General features: G+C 30.2%; 1 protein-coding gene across 2 annotated transcripts in view; it reads left to right on the forward strand.

Moving 5' to 3' along the window:
- Window positions 1-13,164, forward strand: part of LOC105122427 (L-type lectin-domain containing receptor kinase IV.1-like) — a 17,647-nt gene extending 4,483 nt beyond the window's left edge. The window contains exon 2 of one of the 2 annotated variants that reach the window (XM_011021516.1): window positions 10,919-13,164. In XM_011021516.1, the coding sequence (XP_011019818.1) occupies window positions 10,926-12,938 (2,013 nt within the window). In that variant the 5' untranslated portion in view covers window positions 10,919-10,925 and the 3' untranslated portion in view covers window positions 12,939-13,164. The remainder of the gene's footprint in view (window positions 1-10,918) is intronic. The other variant, XM_011021515.1, reaches the window with a different exon arrangement.
- Window positions 13,165-18,769: the final 5,605 nt, after the last annotated feature.

Genomic DNA, 18,769 nt, shown 5'->3' on the forward strand with positions numbered 1-18,769 from the left:
TCAATTAATCCTTTTATTTATGTGATAGGCCTGCATTTAAAATGAACATTTACCACAAATTAAAGGCATCTTATATTATTAGATATATTATTATAAAACATGTTTTAGTTAAGGAGTTATTAATACTTCAAGTGCAAAAATAATGATATAAAACCTTGATAAAAATATATTTTTAAGTACTAATCATTAATCTCTTGAATATTTATATATTTTTATTTATTTTTCAAGTACTCATCTATTCTTAAATTTGCACTCGCATTCTGTCGAGCTAAATTCTATTTGATGTGATATACGTTTCTTTGATAATTCTATAAATATATATTATGCCTTGATATAGGACTTGTCAGTAACTTCATGCTAACAGAGAGTAATTAGTCTATGTGCACATAGTATTCTGTATACCTAGCTGGTGAGAGAGGCATCAGCCTGTGACAATTGATTACCCCACAATAGTCACTTTCAAGTATCATCTGGTCACCTTCGGGTATCATCTGATCTCTAACATGTATTTCACTACGTTATAATAATATGTTTAGTATGTATGTATATATGTATATATATATATATATATATATATCAATATAAATCGACTTACAAACTACTAATATCTAAAATGTATATTAAATGTTATATCCTCACTAAATTGGTTGAACTCACTCTCTATTCTTAATATTATTTCAAGTTCTTAGTTTTTAATAGCAATTAGACTTTGTTGAGTATTCTTGTTTCTTTTGTTTTGGTCGGTATGCCTTACTTGTTTTATGAGACTTTTTTTTTAGATGCTCCACTATTACTCTATTTTAATTAAGTTTGGATTTTGACAATGTAATGAGTATTATGGATTATTGTTTTTATTTTAATTACTGATGAAGAGTTTTGAACTATCTTTTGGGTTCATTAGTTTTGAATAATATAATATTTTTAAAAATTATGAAATGTTGTGTATTTTTAAATAAATTATTTTCTTAATATGTCTGTTTCAAGATTTAATATAGGTGAGGTGTCCTTTCAACACAGCTCTTGCATTGCTAGCCATAGACTCGAAATTCGGGTCATAACACATGCATAGTTATAGTTGGAAGTAATACAACAAGTTATTTGAATTAATATACCAAGTACCAAAACTTTGTCTGTCAAAAATTAATTCAAGTTGATTATTGGTCATTGATGACTAGTAATGGTTTTACAAAGAATCAGATGTTTAGGGCATTGATTATTAGCAAACATTATTTTAGTTGGCTAATTATAACATATCAACACCCGAGAGAGGTCAGAGGAGTGCAAGGGTATTCCTTTTGATGGTCCATAATAACAACAACATGGGTTAATGGATGACCAAAATTCGAAGATAAATTCTCTCCAATGCATGAACACTTATGCAGGGGATTTTTTTTAATATATAATTTTATGTTAACATGTATAAATTTAATCTAACTATTGGACTAATTGGAAATTTTGCTAAAAGCTTTCAAAGACCTTGGTATTTTGAGGGTTAAATTTTGTAGTAACGGGAAGATTTTATCATTATGCTTTAAAGTTATTATTTGATATGTGCTATATTTTATTAGTTTATTTAGGATTCTTTTTTAATTTGGTTTAGAAGTATTTTATTATTTTTTCAGCTTTGTATAAAAAAATTTTAGTAGTGTATAAGTAACTTAAAAGAGCTATAATAAAGGGTTTTGATCAAAATATTCATGTGGTAAAATATTTAGGAATAAAATTTTAAATTAGGTATGTGATATGACCCTACTCGACATAATTTTGTGTTTTTCTATCTTTCTTGATCTTATTTTGCTTCCATTTGGTCTTAATATGGAACTGGGCTTGGTGGGCACCATTCAATTGAATTTCAGGTTCCCTTGAAATTCCTACTTGGAAGCGGGAATCCATTCTGATACATACAGAAACTTCAGAGATGAAAAATCCCTCCTTGATAACAATATCCCATTCCACTCACTGACAAAAGTTTGCAAGATTCCTCTATTTCTTTATCATTTTCTTTCGGCTGATCCAAGCAAGTTCGGTTTAAGAGACCCTGAGATTTAAGAAACAAGACTTCCTTCTTATAATCATTGAACAATTATGCCGACAATTTTGGACCCCATAAATTTTATGACTTGTGTGCTTTGCCCTATTCAAGACAACCTATAGTGAATGACATGAAAAGAGAAGAAAATGATATCACACAATATTCACAGGCAAATTTACGTACTTATTACAAACACATGGTGAACCACATAGCCAATCCAAGATAGACTTATAGACTCGGTACATTCTCAATTAACACAAAAGCAAGATTAACCGATTCTAGGAGCTCTCTCGATTTTGCCGAATGAGTCAACGTGTAATCGTACTCTATTCTGTCGAAAATCCATGGTCACAAAGCAATCAGGTTGAACAACTTGAATTTGAGCGCCTGGCTTCTCCTCCTTTATCTTTCTTTCAGCTTCTTCCGCTGTTAAGCCAAGTAACTCAGGCCATGTTGTTTTTGCAGCAGGATTTGACCCCAGCCCATGCATTCCTAAAATTTGTCCAAACCGAAGCATTCATAAATGGAAAATATAGATGTCATAATCGTGTGTAAGAAAAAAGAAAAAGAAAAAGAAAGTTAAAGCATGCTATATTTGTTAGCAAACTAAAAATATTACTGCTAGGAAACTAATGTTTGAGATTATCCGAATATAATGGTTTTGAATTACTGATAGAATCTTAGGTACGTATATCATCCTTTTCCCTTGTTTTTCGAGAGAAACTATAATTGTTAAAATCAGGAACCGAATGGTCGGATCATATAAAATTAAGAACCTTCAAGTCCTCGATAGAATAATATTATTTTTAGATCTCTGCCTTCGATCGTGATCGCCAGAATCACGTGATGGTACTTCTTACAAACAACAAAACAACCAAAAATGATTTTTCTTTATACCTACTTGGCAAGGGTGGTACTGCTTGATCAGCATTATCCTTTTTGTCTCCCTAATCAGGACGCCTTGTAAGCAATCAACAAAATTAGTAAATTACGCAAGTCTTGTGTAGTTTCATATTTTGCATCGACATCTATTTGAAATTCAACCTTCATTTCTTGCCACAACAAATATAAAAATGATTGAACATACTCGATTTTTTTATTTTATTTTTTGCAAAGACTTATAATTATAATTAGGTTTTATACTTTGTTTGTTAGGAGGGTTGAGGGATGGATCAGAGGGGAGGAACTAGTGAGCAAGCATGCATTTAGTATCATTTGGAAAAAAGGATAAAGACATAAAAAAAGGATTGGAAGGCTCCTTCAATCCTTCCTCACTTATAAATTTCAATCCTGGGTTGATTAACTCTTATCCTTTCATTCATTCAAAATTTATGTGCTTGATATTAGCCTTTTACTGCACCTTATTTTAGCCATTTTAGTTTTAAGAGTCTGATATAAGATAAAATAAAGAATTAATGCCTTTTGTTTTATTTTTTCAACTTTTGAAAACAAAATGTAAAAACCTATTCGTTTTTGTTTTTACAAAAATCACGAAAAAAAAAAGTCACTAGATTTGGTAGTTCGATTTAGTACCATCAACTTATGATTTGGTAGCTAGATTGGATTCGATAAGAAAGGAAATGGGGTAGTATCAAGATCAAGATAGATCCAAAATGCATTGTGTCGAGCCACCTAAAGTTTAAGCCTGAACTTGATCAGAGGCATCGTGAAAAAGTCTTGAGCACTTATGGTCAAGCCGAGAAAGAGTATAGGAAGCCTAAGTAGTAAAGTTGAGCGGAGTTCAAGGTGCCTAAATGTTAAACGGGAATCAAGACACCTAATGATCTACCAAGGAAATCTGATAAATTGCTAGGACAAACACCGGGAAAAACTTCACTATCTATTATTGGAAAATTAATAAATAAAAATAAAAATATTAAAAGAATATTTTTATTAATAAATTACTGATAGATTTTACTAACAAAAATATTCTCTAAGTATTCACCGAGAGCATTACAATGAGAAAGAAAATTTAAAACAAAAAAAATGATAATGTGCTATTTTTTCCAATAAAATTACTGATATAATCAATTCCATCGATAAATTTTGCCAATAAAATTATTTGTAAACTGTGAATACTAGTCATCATGTTAATTACAAAGGGACTCACCGATGGAACATTTTATCGGTATTTTATAGAGAGCTCCGGAACTATTCACTTTTCAATTGCACTGTTAATTATTGTTTTTTATAGATAAAATCAATAACGGATTGAAAAGTCGTCAGTGTTATTTGACGGTTTTCTGAAAAAAAAATTATTAAATTCAAAATTTAAATTAAATATTATAAATGAAATCACCAATAAAATAATTAAAAATATTAATATTTAATTATCTATCAATAAAACCATGGGTAAAACGCCTTAATAAAAAGCTTAGAATTCTTAATTTCACAATAGACCTGTTTTTTTTCTTCTTCTTCCTTTTCTTCTTCTTTTTTCTTCTCTTCTCTTCTCAACTTCTTCTCTTCTTTTCTATGCTCAAGTATGTCTTTTTCTTCTTCTTCTTTTTCTCTTCTCTCCTCAACTACTTCTCTTCTCCTCCATGCTTAAGTATGTCCTCTTCTCCTTTCTTATTTTTTCTTCTCAATTTATTTTTATTAATATACTTTATGAATTTTTGTTCTTCTTAAATTCACTTGTAACTACGTTAACATAAAAAACAAAAATCTTCTTTTTTCGTGTTTTTTTCACTATATTTGTTTTTAATTTTATTTTTCATTGTTTTTGTTCTTAATAATAGTATGAATGTTGTTGTATGATTTTTATTTATATGAGATCAATTTTTAGTTGATTTATTTAAAGGATTTAAAAAAAAATTCATTTGTGAATTTTTTTAGTTGAGTTTATTTTTCCATGTTATTTATTTGTTGCAAATTTGTTTGAGTTGATTTTCTTTTTCTTTTCTAAGCATTTTGAGTATTGTGGAGTGTTGATTAATATTAATTTAATTATTTTATGGCTTTGTAAAATAAATTTTTTTAATATTTTTAAATAATTACTGAAGGAATTACCTACGATATTTTTTTTCGAGGGAATTGCCAATGAAATGAAACAGATAATTTTTTTTTACTTACCTTTTTTATTAGTAAATCCATCAGTAATAATATTATTTTTTTATCAACAAACTTACTGATGGACAAAAAATTACCGAGGAATGATTAACTAACGGAGAATTTTTGTTGATAATTTTATTGGTAAATTAATTACCAATAAAATGATAGTGCAAATACCGACAGAAAATTCCATTAATAAATTCAAAGATTATGGTAGTAATTCCATGAATATAGACCAAATTTTCTAGTGGTTCTAACAGTGAATAAGGAGATGTTCCACTGACTCTTCATATCAAAGCTCAATAGTGCTAAATTTGAAAAATTGGAACAACTTTTTGAAAAGGTTTTGTGAGACTCATACAAAAAAATATAGAATTCCAAGCTTCTGTTAGATAAAACCTCATAAACCAATATCGTTTCATCTTTTAAAATGTAGCATCCAAGAAGCCTCACTAGATTCTAGTGTGAAGTTTCAAAACATGTTTTACTTCTATTTTTTTATGTCATCTAGTCCTTGTCTTGAACTCTTAGAGAGCCTTTTGACAACTATTTCTTATCCATGAATGTTCCACGCAAATAATCACTCAATATCCTAAGAAAATTCTATGTTGTATTTTTTGAAGAATTTTTTTTTTATCACTTAATTTTTTTAAGAAAAAGGCATGGTTTTTTGTATTTTGTTTTTTATAGAGTTATTCCAATATTTGAACCAAGGTTCTGAATTTCATGGATTAACTTGAATTGACTTGAGTTATTTTTAATTTTTTTTTAATTTATGTTCTTTTCAATTTCATAGTTCAAGAATACGTTGGTTAAGAACCATTCTTTAAGTTTTTTTTATTTGTTTTCTTATTGGTAATTTTACTCTCATGACTTTGATAGCAAGTTTGGCTTTTTTTTATCTAGGTTTATGTGATTTTTTTTAAAATTGATTTTTTCTAGGGTTTAGGGTGCCTTTTTAATCTTTTAACTTTTTTATTGCACAATAAAATGAAATAAATATATTTTTTAAAAAACAAAAAAAAAACTAGGTGCATGGCACTTAGCATATTTTGATTAAAAAGATGTAATAATGAGATGATAAAACATCTTTCTTCCAAAAGGGTCATAATGAAATTAGATACCAAGTAAGAAATATTCTAGTGGTGAACTTAAAAATCCAAGCAGCAACTATTTGAGCACATGCAAACCCTACATTTAGATAAATTACTACCCTAATAATATACTAATTGGATTCAAATAAAATAGATTTAAAAACCTCTTAGAAGATAGGCTTAAAAAACATCTCTTAGGCTTGGGCTACTAACCTCAAGCTTAATATACAGTTGGGGTTCCAAGAGTATGGGCTCGACCATAGCAGTCTAAGCGCATACTAGACATAAGTGCATAGAGCCAAATAATACACTCGAACTCATTTTGGGATGGGCGCACGTCTATAGTATTATGCATGTTGTCATACTTAGCAGGTATTGGGTATGCACCCAATGCCGTAAAGAGGTACCTTAACACTCTTTTAGACTCAAGCATGCACCCAAGTCCAATATGCTAAGGATCAGGAGCGCTTCTCAAACCTAACATACTTGGATCTAATCAGTGCGCTTGAATCTATTTTTCATTTCAAATGAACTCAAGCCTAACACCTACCAATGATTTTTTCAAGATTCCACACGAGTCCCTTAGTATTTTTTATTGACTTAATATGTATTATTTTGAGTAGAATACAACTCAAAATATCACAAGAATAAAATTACACTTCAACCCCTCCTCTCTATAAAAAACAAGATTTATGAATTATAAATACGTTATGAATCCTTCAGGTTAAAAGTTCACAATATCTTTATTATTAGCATTTTTAGCATAAATATTTTCAGAGTCTATTTTTCTAAAATATTGTTGCACCTTTCCTCTCCACAAAATTAATGACTTTACTGTTAGCAAGTCCCCATGTTCATAATAGAGGACCTTTTGTTGGTGTCAACTACCAAACTACTTGGTTTACCAAGCACCACTTGATACTAAAACAACTATCGATCATTTGATTTACCAAACATCATCTACTACTAACATAGTTATCGATCATTTGACTTACCGAGCACCATCTATTACCAGTTATCGCCTCTTTAGGCTTTCCATATCAAGTCACTAGATATCATGACTACTTCTTTTTATCTAGGTGCTTCACCTCATAGGCACCTTTTAGAAGTGAGTTTCAATATGCTTTTTGTTAAAATTTTAAAAACAAATTATGTCAAATTATTTTTTTAGTATTTTTCAATCATTTTGATGTGCTGATGTCAAAAATAATTTTTTTTAAAAAAATTTTTTTAATGTTTTTTCTAGATAAAATATACTTTAAAAAACAATCACCTTCACACTTTCAAACACCCTCATAGTCTAATTTTCTACCTCAACTTTTCTTTACTTGATTAAAAGAAGAAATGTCATGTGTTGTTATGTTACACAAGAGGTGGGTTCCCTTTGTAGGTTTCATGGATATTTGTTTCTTTCTAAGATGAATTATAGATTATTATAAGATGACATACCTGTGGGCTACCGCCGGTTTATAAAACAAATGCATTTGATAATATTATAATTGTAAATCAGTGCTAGATAAGTAATAAAAACTAGAGGTATGATGGAGCAAATATTTCATGATGGAAAAACAAATATTGTATTGGTGATCAAAAACTTAGAGGCTAAACAAAAATGATTTGTAGCAATTTATAGTATTTTGTGAGGAAAGATATAGTATCTTTTCCACATGATTTAACTTTTTTATTAATAAAAAGCAAAAAAAAATATAATGCTAAATTATTTACCAACTTAATATTAAAAAAGATAATTTTGGAAGGAAAAAAACCCATGTGGAAAAATGTTATAGCAATTGACAATATTTTGTAAGGAAAACTACAGTGTTTTCTCCAATAAAATAAAATAAAAAATCATTTAGAAAAATATTGTAGCAATCCATAGTATTTTGTAAAAAAAACTACAACTCTTTCCCCATATATTTAGCTTTATTGTAATTATAATTCTTAAACAACTCAATATTAAAAAAAATCAACAAAGATAATTTTGGAGAAAATTATAAAAAAAAAATCATATAGAAAAACACTACAACAATTCACAGTGTTTTAAAAAAAATTACAAATCTAAATTCTTAATCAGCTCAATATTAAAAAAAAATATCAACAAAGATAATTTTAGAAAAAATAACAACATAACATAAAAAAGAAAAAAAAATTATATTAGAAACACTATAGTAATTCACAGTATTTTATGATGAAAGCTATAGTGCTTCCCTACATGATTTAGTCTTATTTATAATAACTTATACTTGTAATTCTCAAACAGCTCAATATTAAAAAATTAAATTAACAAAAATTATAAGAAAAAAATCCTTGTGGGGAGACATTATAGCAATCCACAATGTTTTCCCTACATGATTAAGTTTTATTATAAAGTTAAATTCTAACCAACTCAATATTAAAAAAAAATAACGAAGATAATTTAAAAAACTATTACAAAAAATAAAAACACAAAAGAAACGGGAAAAAACCATGCGAGGAAAAATGTACCAATCCATAGTATTTTGTAAGGAAAAACTTGTATTTATTTGTAATTGCAATTCTTAACTAGTTTAATGTTTAAAAAATAAAATTGACAAAAATAATTTTAGAAAATAAACATAACAAAAAAAAAACATGTGAAAAAAAACACTATAGCAATTCATAGTAATTTGCGAGGAAAATTACAGTACTTTCCTCACATATTATAAGTATAATTTTTAACCAGCTCAATATTAAAAAATTAAATTAAAAAAATCATACAAAGAAACATTGTAGTAATCAATAATATTTTAAAAAAATTATAAAATAAAATTCTCAATCAGCTTAACATTAAAAAAAATCAACAAATATAATTTTGAAAAATAAAAAATAAAATAGGAAAACTATGTGGGAAAACATCACATAGTATTTTAATGAAAAAAATAACAAAAAAAAAATTTTAACCATCTCAATATTTAAAAAGTAAAATCAACAAAAATAATTTTGAAAAAAAAAAAGATAAATGAAAAAAAAACAAAGGAAAGTAATTGTGGAAAAAAAACCAAAAAGAAAAAGAAAAAGAAAAAGGGGGAAAGGGGAAAGTTAGGGAAAAAAATGAAAAAATACAAAAACAATAAAGAAAAATACACTATAAATTATTATTATAATTTTGAATATATAAACAATAATTTTTCTATACCATTTAGATACATATATTAATAATTTGAGTTTTTTTTATAATATAGTATCTTAGTTTTTGCGATGAGTTGGAATTGTTTTATCTCTGTTGCATTAGTTGTCATATTTTAGTCCGCTTCTACGTCACTAAATGAAATTTTGATCTTTGTACAGGAATGTCTATTAGAAACCAAGTCTCTCCTTCCTTTGTCAGGGGGCACCCGTAGAAGTTGCATCCACAAAAAATTTCAGTTGTTTGTTGGTTCTTCTATGTTTTTTGTTTTAATTATTTTCTTTTAAGTGGAGTTATCATACATTTATAAAATTACTCAACATCCTTTCCGAAAACAACTCTACCGATCATCATATAATTTATAACATTCATATTTCAATTATTCGATTCAAAACTATTACATAATCCACAGTATATCCAGGGCAAACGCTACTTACATGAAATTTGGAACAAGTATAAATGTATGAATACTCTGACTGTAGAGCAACTTTTTTTTATTAATATAAATATTTAAATTAATTTAAGGATACTTTAATTAATTTTATATTTTTTAAAATTAATTATCGTATAAATTTTTAATAAATTTGAGAGGATTTAAATTTATAATCATTAAAAAATAAATTCAAGATTGGACTAATTATATTATCTATCATAGTTTTAGTTTTAGCGCAACTTTATTATAGTGAAGGGTAATGGAGAATAATTTTTAAATTGTTTTTTATTTATAAATATACTAAAATATTTTTAAAATTATTTATTTATTACATTAATATATCAAAGATAATATAAAAACATTAAAAAAATAATTTAAATTTAATTAAAAAAATTATGTTTAACTGCAACTCAAACGATGCGTGACCCCGATATTTCACGAAAGAGTTGCTGAAATTTACTAGTTTTTCATATTGCCTTCAAATTAGGGGTACTGTGCTTTCACATCAACCTGAAAGTTTGACAAGTTAGATTATCTCAACCATGCAAAGATTCTCCACGTTGTTTCACTAATTGGCTCTCTTATTAAGATATATTTGAAAAAATTATAAAAAAAATCTAAAAATATTATATTATTTATTAATTTTATTAAATTTAATTTTAAAATTTTTTATTGTTATATATTTTTTAATTTTATTATTTAAAATTTATTTTTATTTGATTTGTATATCAATTTATTCATATTATTATGATTGTTATTTATTTTTTTCTTATTATTTTTGTAATTAAAATGTTTTATTTATCAAATTTTATCCTCTTATTTATTTTATTTAAAATAATTTATAAAATTATATTATTTTAATTTTATCATCTTTTTATTTTTTATCTGTTAGATTTGATGTCTATTATTTTTATTATTATTTATTTTATTTAAGATAATTTATGAAATTATTTTTTTTAATTTTATTTTTATTCAACTTTTTAATTTATAAAATTTATTCATTATTATTTTAATAAACTTGAAAAAAATATAAATAATTTACTTTTTATAATATAGTTCAAAAACTGAAAGTATTTTTTAATTTATTTTTAATGATTTTATTAAATATAAAAAAATAATTTATTTTTTATAAATTTATTTTTCACCTAAGAGACGAATACAGTTGCAATGTTATTCAGGATTGTCTTAATGGTGCGTGTCTTATTTAGCTTAGCAATAGCAGCCTCTCAAGAGCTCAACTTCAACTTCACCTACTCTGGCTTCCGATCCACTAATCTAAGCCTTGACGGCTTAGCTGAGTTAACCTCGAATGGCCTTTTGAGGCTAACCAATGAAACTAAGCAACGAAAGAGTCACGCCTTCTATCCAAACCCAGTAACCTTCAAGAACTCTATAAATAGCACTGCTTTTTCCTTCTCCACTACCTTTGTTTTCGCTATCATACCCGAATATGCAACTGTTAGTGGCCATGGTATTGCCTTTGTCATTGCACCCACAAGAGGTCTCCCAGGAGCTCTTCCAAGCCAGTACCTTGGTCTATTTAATAAGACCAACAATGGGAATCAGACCAACCATGTTGTTGCTGTGGAGCTTGACACGATATACAGCAGCGAGTTCAATGATATCGATGATAACCATGTTGGGATTGATATTAATGGTTTAGAGTCTGAACGATCTGCTTCAGCGGGATATTATTCTCAACTTAATGGTAAGCTCACAAACTTGACACTAATTAGTGGCCATCCAATGCAAGTTTGGATGGAATATGATGGCAAGGAGAAGCAACTTGATGTCACTATAGCTCCGATTGATGTTGATAAACCCAGTAGACCACTTTTGACTCTTTCTCGTGATTTGTCGCCATTCTTAAACAGTAGTATGTATATCGGATTCTCATCATCCACCGGTTCTGTTTTCACGTCCCATTATGTGTTAGGCTGGAGCTTCAAGATGAATGGCCTAGCTGAAGCACTAGATATCTCTCACCTTCCTAAGCTTCCTCGAGTAGGAACAAAGAAGACATCCAAATTCTTCACCATTGAACTGCCTGTGCTTTGTTTAAGTTTGGTTTTAGTAGCAGTCTCGAGTATATCTTATGTCATACGAAGGACAAGGAAGTTTGCAGAAGTGCTAGAAGATTGGGAGCTTGACTATGGGCCTCACCGATTTAAATACAAAGATCTTTATACTGCCACCAAAGGATTTAGAGACGAGGAGCTGTTGGGTAGTGGTGGATTTGGCAGAGTCTACAAAGGTGTCTTGCCAGCCTCTAAGATTCAGATTGCAGTGAAAAGGGTGTCCCATGAATCAAGACAGGGGATGAGGGAATTTGTGGCGGAAATTGTCAGCATTGGTCGCCTTCGTCACCGGAATTTAGTCCCTCTCTTGGGGTACTGCCGGCGTAAAGGAGAGCTACTTTTGGTATATGACTACATGCCTAATGGAAGTCTAGACAAATACCTCTATGACCAGCCAACAGTCGCCCTCAATTGGAGCCAAAGATTTAGAGTCATCAAAGGCGTAGCTTCAGGGCTATTATATCTACATGAAGAATGGGAGCAGGTTGTGGTTCATAGAGATGTCAAGGCTAGTAATGTCTTGCTGGATGGTGAATTGAATGGAAGATTAGGGGATTTTGGCCTTGCAAGATTGTATGACCATGGAACAGATCCTCAAACCACCCACGTTGTCGGAACTCTTGGGTATCTCGCACCTGAGCATGCACGAACTGGAAAGGCCACGAGAAGCACTGATGTGTTCGCTTTTGGGGCCTTCCTGCTTGAGGTTGCTTCTGGTAGAAGGCCAATACAGCCGACTGAGGATATAATCTTGGTTGACTGGGTGTTTAGTCGATGGCTTGGAGGTGAAATTCTGGAGGCAGGGGATCCCAATTTGGGTACAGAATATATTGCAGAGGAAATGGAATTGGTATTGAAACTTGGTTTGATGTGTTCTCATTCTGAGCCTGCAGCAAGGCCAAGTATGCGCCAAGTAGTGCAGTTCTTAGAGGGGGATGCTCCTCGACCTGACATTTCACCACTTTGTCTTTCTGCAAGGGGCCTAACATTTTCACATCGTGAAGGTTTTGATGACTTTGCCAATTCTTATCCTTCTTCTATGGACACGGCATTTGCACGTTCGTCCTCGGTTACAGAGTCCCTCCTTTCAGGTGGCCGTTAATTCTTACTATTCTTCAAGGACCTTATCAAGAACTCATGTAAGATCTATTTGGTGAATAAGAGGAGTTCCTGTATGCAATATATACATTACCTTATGGGTGGGTTTTTTCTATTAAAAAAAATATATATGTAGGAAACTGCCTTTAGGAGATGTACATGAAAGATCACCTGCAAAACAACTATGCAAATTAAATAAAATGCATTACACGGTATCTCTCTCTTTTTTTTATGTTGATGTATCACATAAGAAAGCAAACATGGTAACAAATCATGAAGCATTTTTTCTAAGCATGGTAACAAATCGTGAAGCATTTTTACTAAGCATGAAGCAGGAGGTAATGTTTAAAAGAAGTGTGTCATAACTCAATTTTAGGTTATTCTTTAAAAATTAATTTTTAAAAAAATTAAAAATGAAAAAAATAAAATAAAGACTAATAATATGGAGAAAGCAAAAAAAAGGAGGGCTATAAAAATAGAAAAAAAATCAAACTATAATTTTTTTGAGGAAATTCAAAGTCTAATTATACCCTATTATGCCCAAAAATAGAGAAAAATATAAATTCAAGTTCAAATTGAATGAATTTGCATAAAAATTAAGTTCAATGACATAATTAAATTTTTAATAAGCCAAATTGATTTAATCATGGACCAAATCAAATTTTAATTATGTTTAAGAATTAATTTGGGATCAATTGAAGGATTTAATTAAGTGCAAGGACTTAATTATATTTTAAATGGATCAAATTAATTTTATTTTGGGTTTAATTAGTGAAAAATTAAGTTTGAGAGCCTAATTTTAGTTTAATTGAGAAAAATAGAATTTTAAAAGATCAAATTTAGTTTTTACTATGTTAATTGATTGAAATTAGCGGCTAAATTGCATTAAATAAAATTTTTTTAAGGCCAATTAGGTTTCAATTAAAAGCAATTGAAAGAAGGAGGGCTGAAATGAACTTTGGTTAAAACAATAATTAGCATTGTTTATTATCTTCTTATTTTTCTCTGAAAAAGCTGATGAGGTTACCTACTTTGCAACTACATTTAATGTATCAATGTCCATCAAATTTGACAAATCTTATACAAAGATGATTCTCTGCATTTTTTATAGAACACCATTGATCAGTTTAGGCTAAATGATAATAAATCATCTCTATTAATAGCCTAAATGATAATAAATCATCTCTATTAATAGCCTAAAGAGGCAACTTTTATCTGCAGATTTGCAATTTATGATATCTACTTTGAGCCAATGGTTAGGATCATTTCCAAATGAATTAAGGGCTAAATGTTTTCTCCAATGTAGACAAGATTGCCCTTTAACACTGCCTATAAATAGAAGTGGATTTCATGGCTTGAGGGAGGATAAAATTGGGTCCAAAGTTAGCTGAAAAACTAATTTTCTTACTGATTTCTGCAAATTTTCTTCTTTCTTTCTCTCTCCATCGTGGCCTTCAGCCACCATCACTTTCATTACTAGCTTTACCACTATCATTTCCATCAACCTAACTCCTCTCCAATGGCAAACCAACCACCGTGACTTTCTTTCTCCTCTCCTTCCTCTCCTCCTTCTCCCCGCTCCAGGTTTTCTTCTTCTTCTTTTTTGCCATGCCGACCACCATCTATCACATCCTTAGCCACCATCCTCATGAAATCCCCTTACCGTTTCTACCACCAACCGGCACCAAGGAGCCATCGTGACCTTCTCTCTCTTCTCCTTTACAATCTTTTCTTCTACCTCTTCCAACTATAGTCGCTCTAGCCAACTCCATTGTCGTTTTCACCGCCACCTTCAAGTCATCCTCCCCGCCCGCCAGCCATCACCTCCATTCCAGGTGGTCTACTACCCTTTTACTGGTTCTTCGTCTTCCCCATGAGAGTTCCACTGTTTTGAATAATGGAACACAAATTGTAATTCACGTCCATTGTTCATGTAGTGGACTATGCTCTTCTCTTTTTTCTTTTTTCTTTTTTAAATCTAAAAATTTTCAAAAAAAATCATTTCAAAAAATTATGATTTTCTAGCATATTTTTCTATCAATTTTGCATAATATTGGGTTGTTTATTTACACTGTAAAATACAAATTTGATATTAAAATACTTGGTTTCCTCCAAAATTATAAAAAAATTCAAAACATTTTCAAGAAAATTTCAAAAAAACTTTTAAATCAATTTTTATTTTTTTAAAATATTTTGTTGCATAAGGCCAAATCCTGAAATTTTGCCAAGCATATTTTTCATAAAAAAACAAAAATTACATCTTTTTCATGTAAAAAAAATCCAAAAATAGATATCGTAACCAGTTTATGATTATCCATTAGGATTTTGCCAACATGTCAAAAATCTTTTTCCAATCTTTTTTTTTTATAATCCAGATGTAGACTTTAATATTTGTGGGGGATAAAATTACACGAAAAATTACACCCTCAAGTATTAAAGATACAAGATGTAAATAAATGCGATGCTAAAATTCAGACTTTAGAATGCTTAGGATTTAATCCAATAAAGTAGAGACTCTCTTACAAAGATAAATCTGCCTTGAGCCTTAAAAAAGACCAACAGATACCTAACTTAGAAAAAAAACAATCAAACAACAATGTAGCTTACGTTAGGTAGGGTACACTAGGGGTGATGTGTCTTCTCCTTGTATAGCCAGTCACTTACTTAGACTCTCACAGACCATAGGTTTCTAGTGACTATAATACTAGGTGGTGATTCCTAAATATTAATAATAATTTTATGATTAAATCTAAAACCCTTTTCCAACACATAACACCTTATACCAAAGGCACGATAAAAAATCTTTGTCGTCGTTAAACAACAACGCGCCAGCTCGCACCCTGCGACAAAATGCATAGTTATAGTTGGAAGTAGTACAACAAGTTATCTGAATTAATTTGCCAAGTATGAAGACTCTGTCAATGAACCAATTCAAGTTGGTTCTTGGCCATTTATGGCTAGTAATGATTTTACAAAGAATTAGAATATTTGGGACATTGAAAATTGGATGTAATTTTATCTTGCTTTTTCTTCTATCTTTCTTGTGTTCCTTCTATTAGCTCTTAATGTTAAACTAGGCTTGGTGGGCACCATTTAATTGAATTTTAGGTTCTCTTGAAAGTCCTACTTGGAAGTGGGAATACATTCTGATACATACAGAAACTTCAATGATGAAAAATCCCTCCTTAATAACAATATCCCATTCCACTCACTAACAAAAAGTTTGCAAGATTCCTCTATTTCTTTATCATTTTGTTTCAGTTGATCTAAGAAGGTTCAGTTTAAGAAACCCTAAGATTTAAGAAACAAGACTTCTTTCTTATAATCATTAAACAATTATGCCGATAATTTTGGACCCCATAAATTTTCTGACTTGTGTGCTTTGCCCTATTCAAGACAACCCATAGTGAATGACATAAAAAGAAAAGAAAATGATATCATATTACAAACACAACGTAAACCACATAGCCAATCCAAGATCGACTTATAGATTCAGTACATTTTCAATTAACACAAAAGCAAGATTAACCAATTCTAAGAGCTCCCTCATTTTTGCCCAATAAGTCAATGTGTAACCATACTCTACTCTATCAAAAATCCATTGGCATAAAGTAATCAGGTTGAAAAACTTGAAACGTGAAGATTGGTTTCACATTTTTATAAAGGGTTAACACTTAAAGATAGGCAAATGGTTGAATTGATGTGCAATGGAATGTTTGAAGTTAAAGACCCTAATGAAGCAATAAGTATTTAGACTTGTTAGCTGAAAATGCTCAAAATTGGGACACTGCGGGTACTTATGAGGCACTGAGTAAAACTCAACCTCATACATTTAATGGAGATATATACAACCTTAGGAAAGATCATGACGTCCAAGCCAAATTTGCATCTTTAGCTAGAAAAGTTAAGGCACCAGAATTGAAAAAGAGTTGTCAATTAAAATTTGTTGAAAACATTATGTGTCAAATATGTGAAACAAATGAACACTCAACCAATACTTGTCTAACCTTGCCTTCTTTTAAGAAATGTCTTCATGAATAAGCCTATGCTTTAAACAGTTTTCAAAGGGCCAACCACAACCCATACAACTCTAGTTGGAGAAATCACCCAAATTTTAGTTGGAAGAGAGATAATAACAATGTACAAACTTCATAACCACTATTTCAAGCACACCATAATTTTCAAAATTCTTATAGATATGCATGTCCTTATGCTCCACCTCCTAGAAGAAATCTTGAGGAAACATTGCATACATTCATTAAAAAGCAAGAGACAATCAATACTCAACTTGCTCAAAACATAACAGATTTTAAAGATACTCTTACAAAATTAACATATGCTCTTAGTTTCTAAGAGAAAGGTAAGTTTTCATCTTAACCACAACAAAATCCTAAGGGGAAATACAATGCAAATGTAAGTAGTTCCAAAAGCCAACACATGAATCAAGTCAAATTAGTCACTACTCTTCGTAGTGGTAACGTTATTGAAAAACCCACTCTTGAACCTTGTGAGAAAGATGATGAGTTAATCTCTAAGGGTAAGGCGGAGGTTAAATCTAAAATTTACAAAAAAATGACTGATTCCCCGCCAGTACTTCCATTTCCTCAAGTCATGACCAAACAAAGGAAAGTCAATCACAACTTTGAAATCTTTGAAACTTTCAAATAGGTAAGAATCAATATACCTTTGTTGGATGCTATTAAAAAAGTTCCTTCCTATGCTGAATTTTTGAAAGATCTATGCATTATGAAGAGGAAACTAAATGTGAAAAAGAAAGCCTTTTTAGCCGAGCAAGCAAAGTCATTCTTCAGAACAATAATGCTTTGAAATACAAAGACTCTGGTTATCCTATAATTTTTTACTTTATTAGAAAACATAAAATTAAAAGAGTCTTACTTGATCTTGAAGCTAGTGTGAATTTATTTCCATATTCAATTTTTTAGAGTGTCAATCTAGATGAGTTAAAACCAAAAATTATCAAAAAAATCATAAAATTAAAAATTTTAAAATATTAATTAAAATACATGTAAACAAACCCAACTTTCCTCTACCATCAAAAACAAAACTCCCAGGATCACTTGAACTGAAATCCACATAGGTCACGTTTGAATTTACTTTATTATATATATATAATATGCGCTAGAAAATGCTTTTGAAAATTAAAGTGTGTGTATTTGCCTTAATAAAAACTTTTTCACCAGACTCACTCAAACATGCCATGTAGTTACTAGACGAGGCAGCAGTAAATTAATCCCATGATAAATCGACCGATCACCACTTTGAGACGTGGGCCCATGACCAGCTGGATAACCAGAAGTTTCGTGAAAACGGAGGACCCACTTAAACAAAAAAAAAATATCTTTCGATCCCAGACCACGACTACTCTCCAGACTCCAGCTAGCTCCTCTTTCCTGCTCGTAATCCCTGTACATGACTACAGTGTGCTCTTCCCCTACAATGAAGGCTTGCACATTTATGTATCCTCGTGCGCTCACGCAATTGGTTGCTGCAGTAAAAAAAAAAACCCTCCATGCAGCAGCATTTACCCCATTTCATGAGGGACGTCGTGTCCACCTTTCTATATCCATCCACGACGTCTAACCACCCCACCATTCCTAATAACTACCCTAAACCGCTAATCCCCACTCTCTCTCTCACACACACACTCTTACATGCACAGCACATACACAAATTAATGATAATATACTGTATGGTGCTATAATTTATACACATAATAACTCTAGCTTGAATGATTTTCATGTCAGACCATTTCCCGTGTCCCCATACAGATCAATATTAATTCGTTCCAGCTCTATATATATATATATATATATA

Source organism: Populus euphratica, unplaced genomic scaffold, assembly GCF_000495115.2.
Source record: "Populus euphratica unplaced genomic scaffold, PopEup_1.0 scaffold20.1, whole genome shotgun sequence".
Classification (NCBI taxonomy): Eukaryota; Viridiplantae; Streptophyta; class Magnoliopsida; order Malpighiales; family Salicaceae; genus Populus; species Populus euphratica.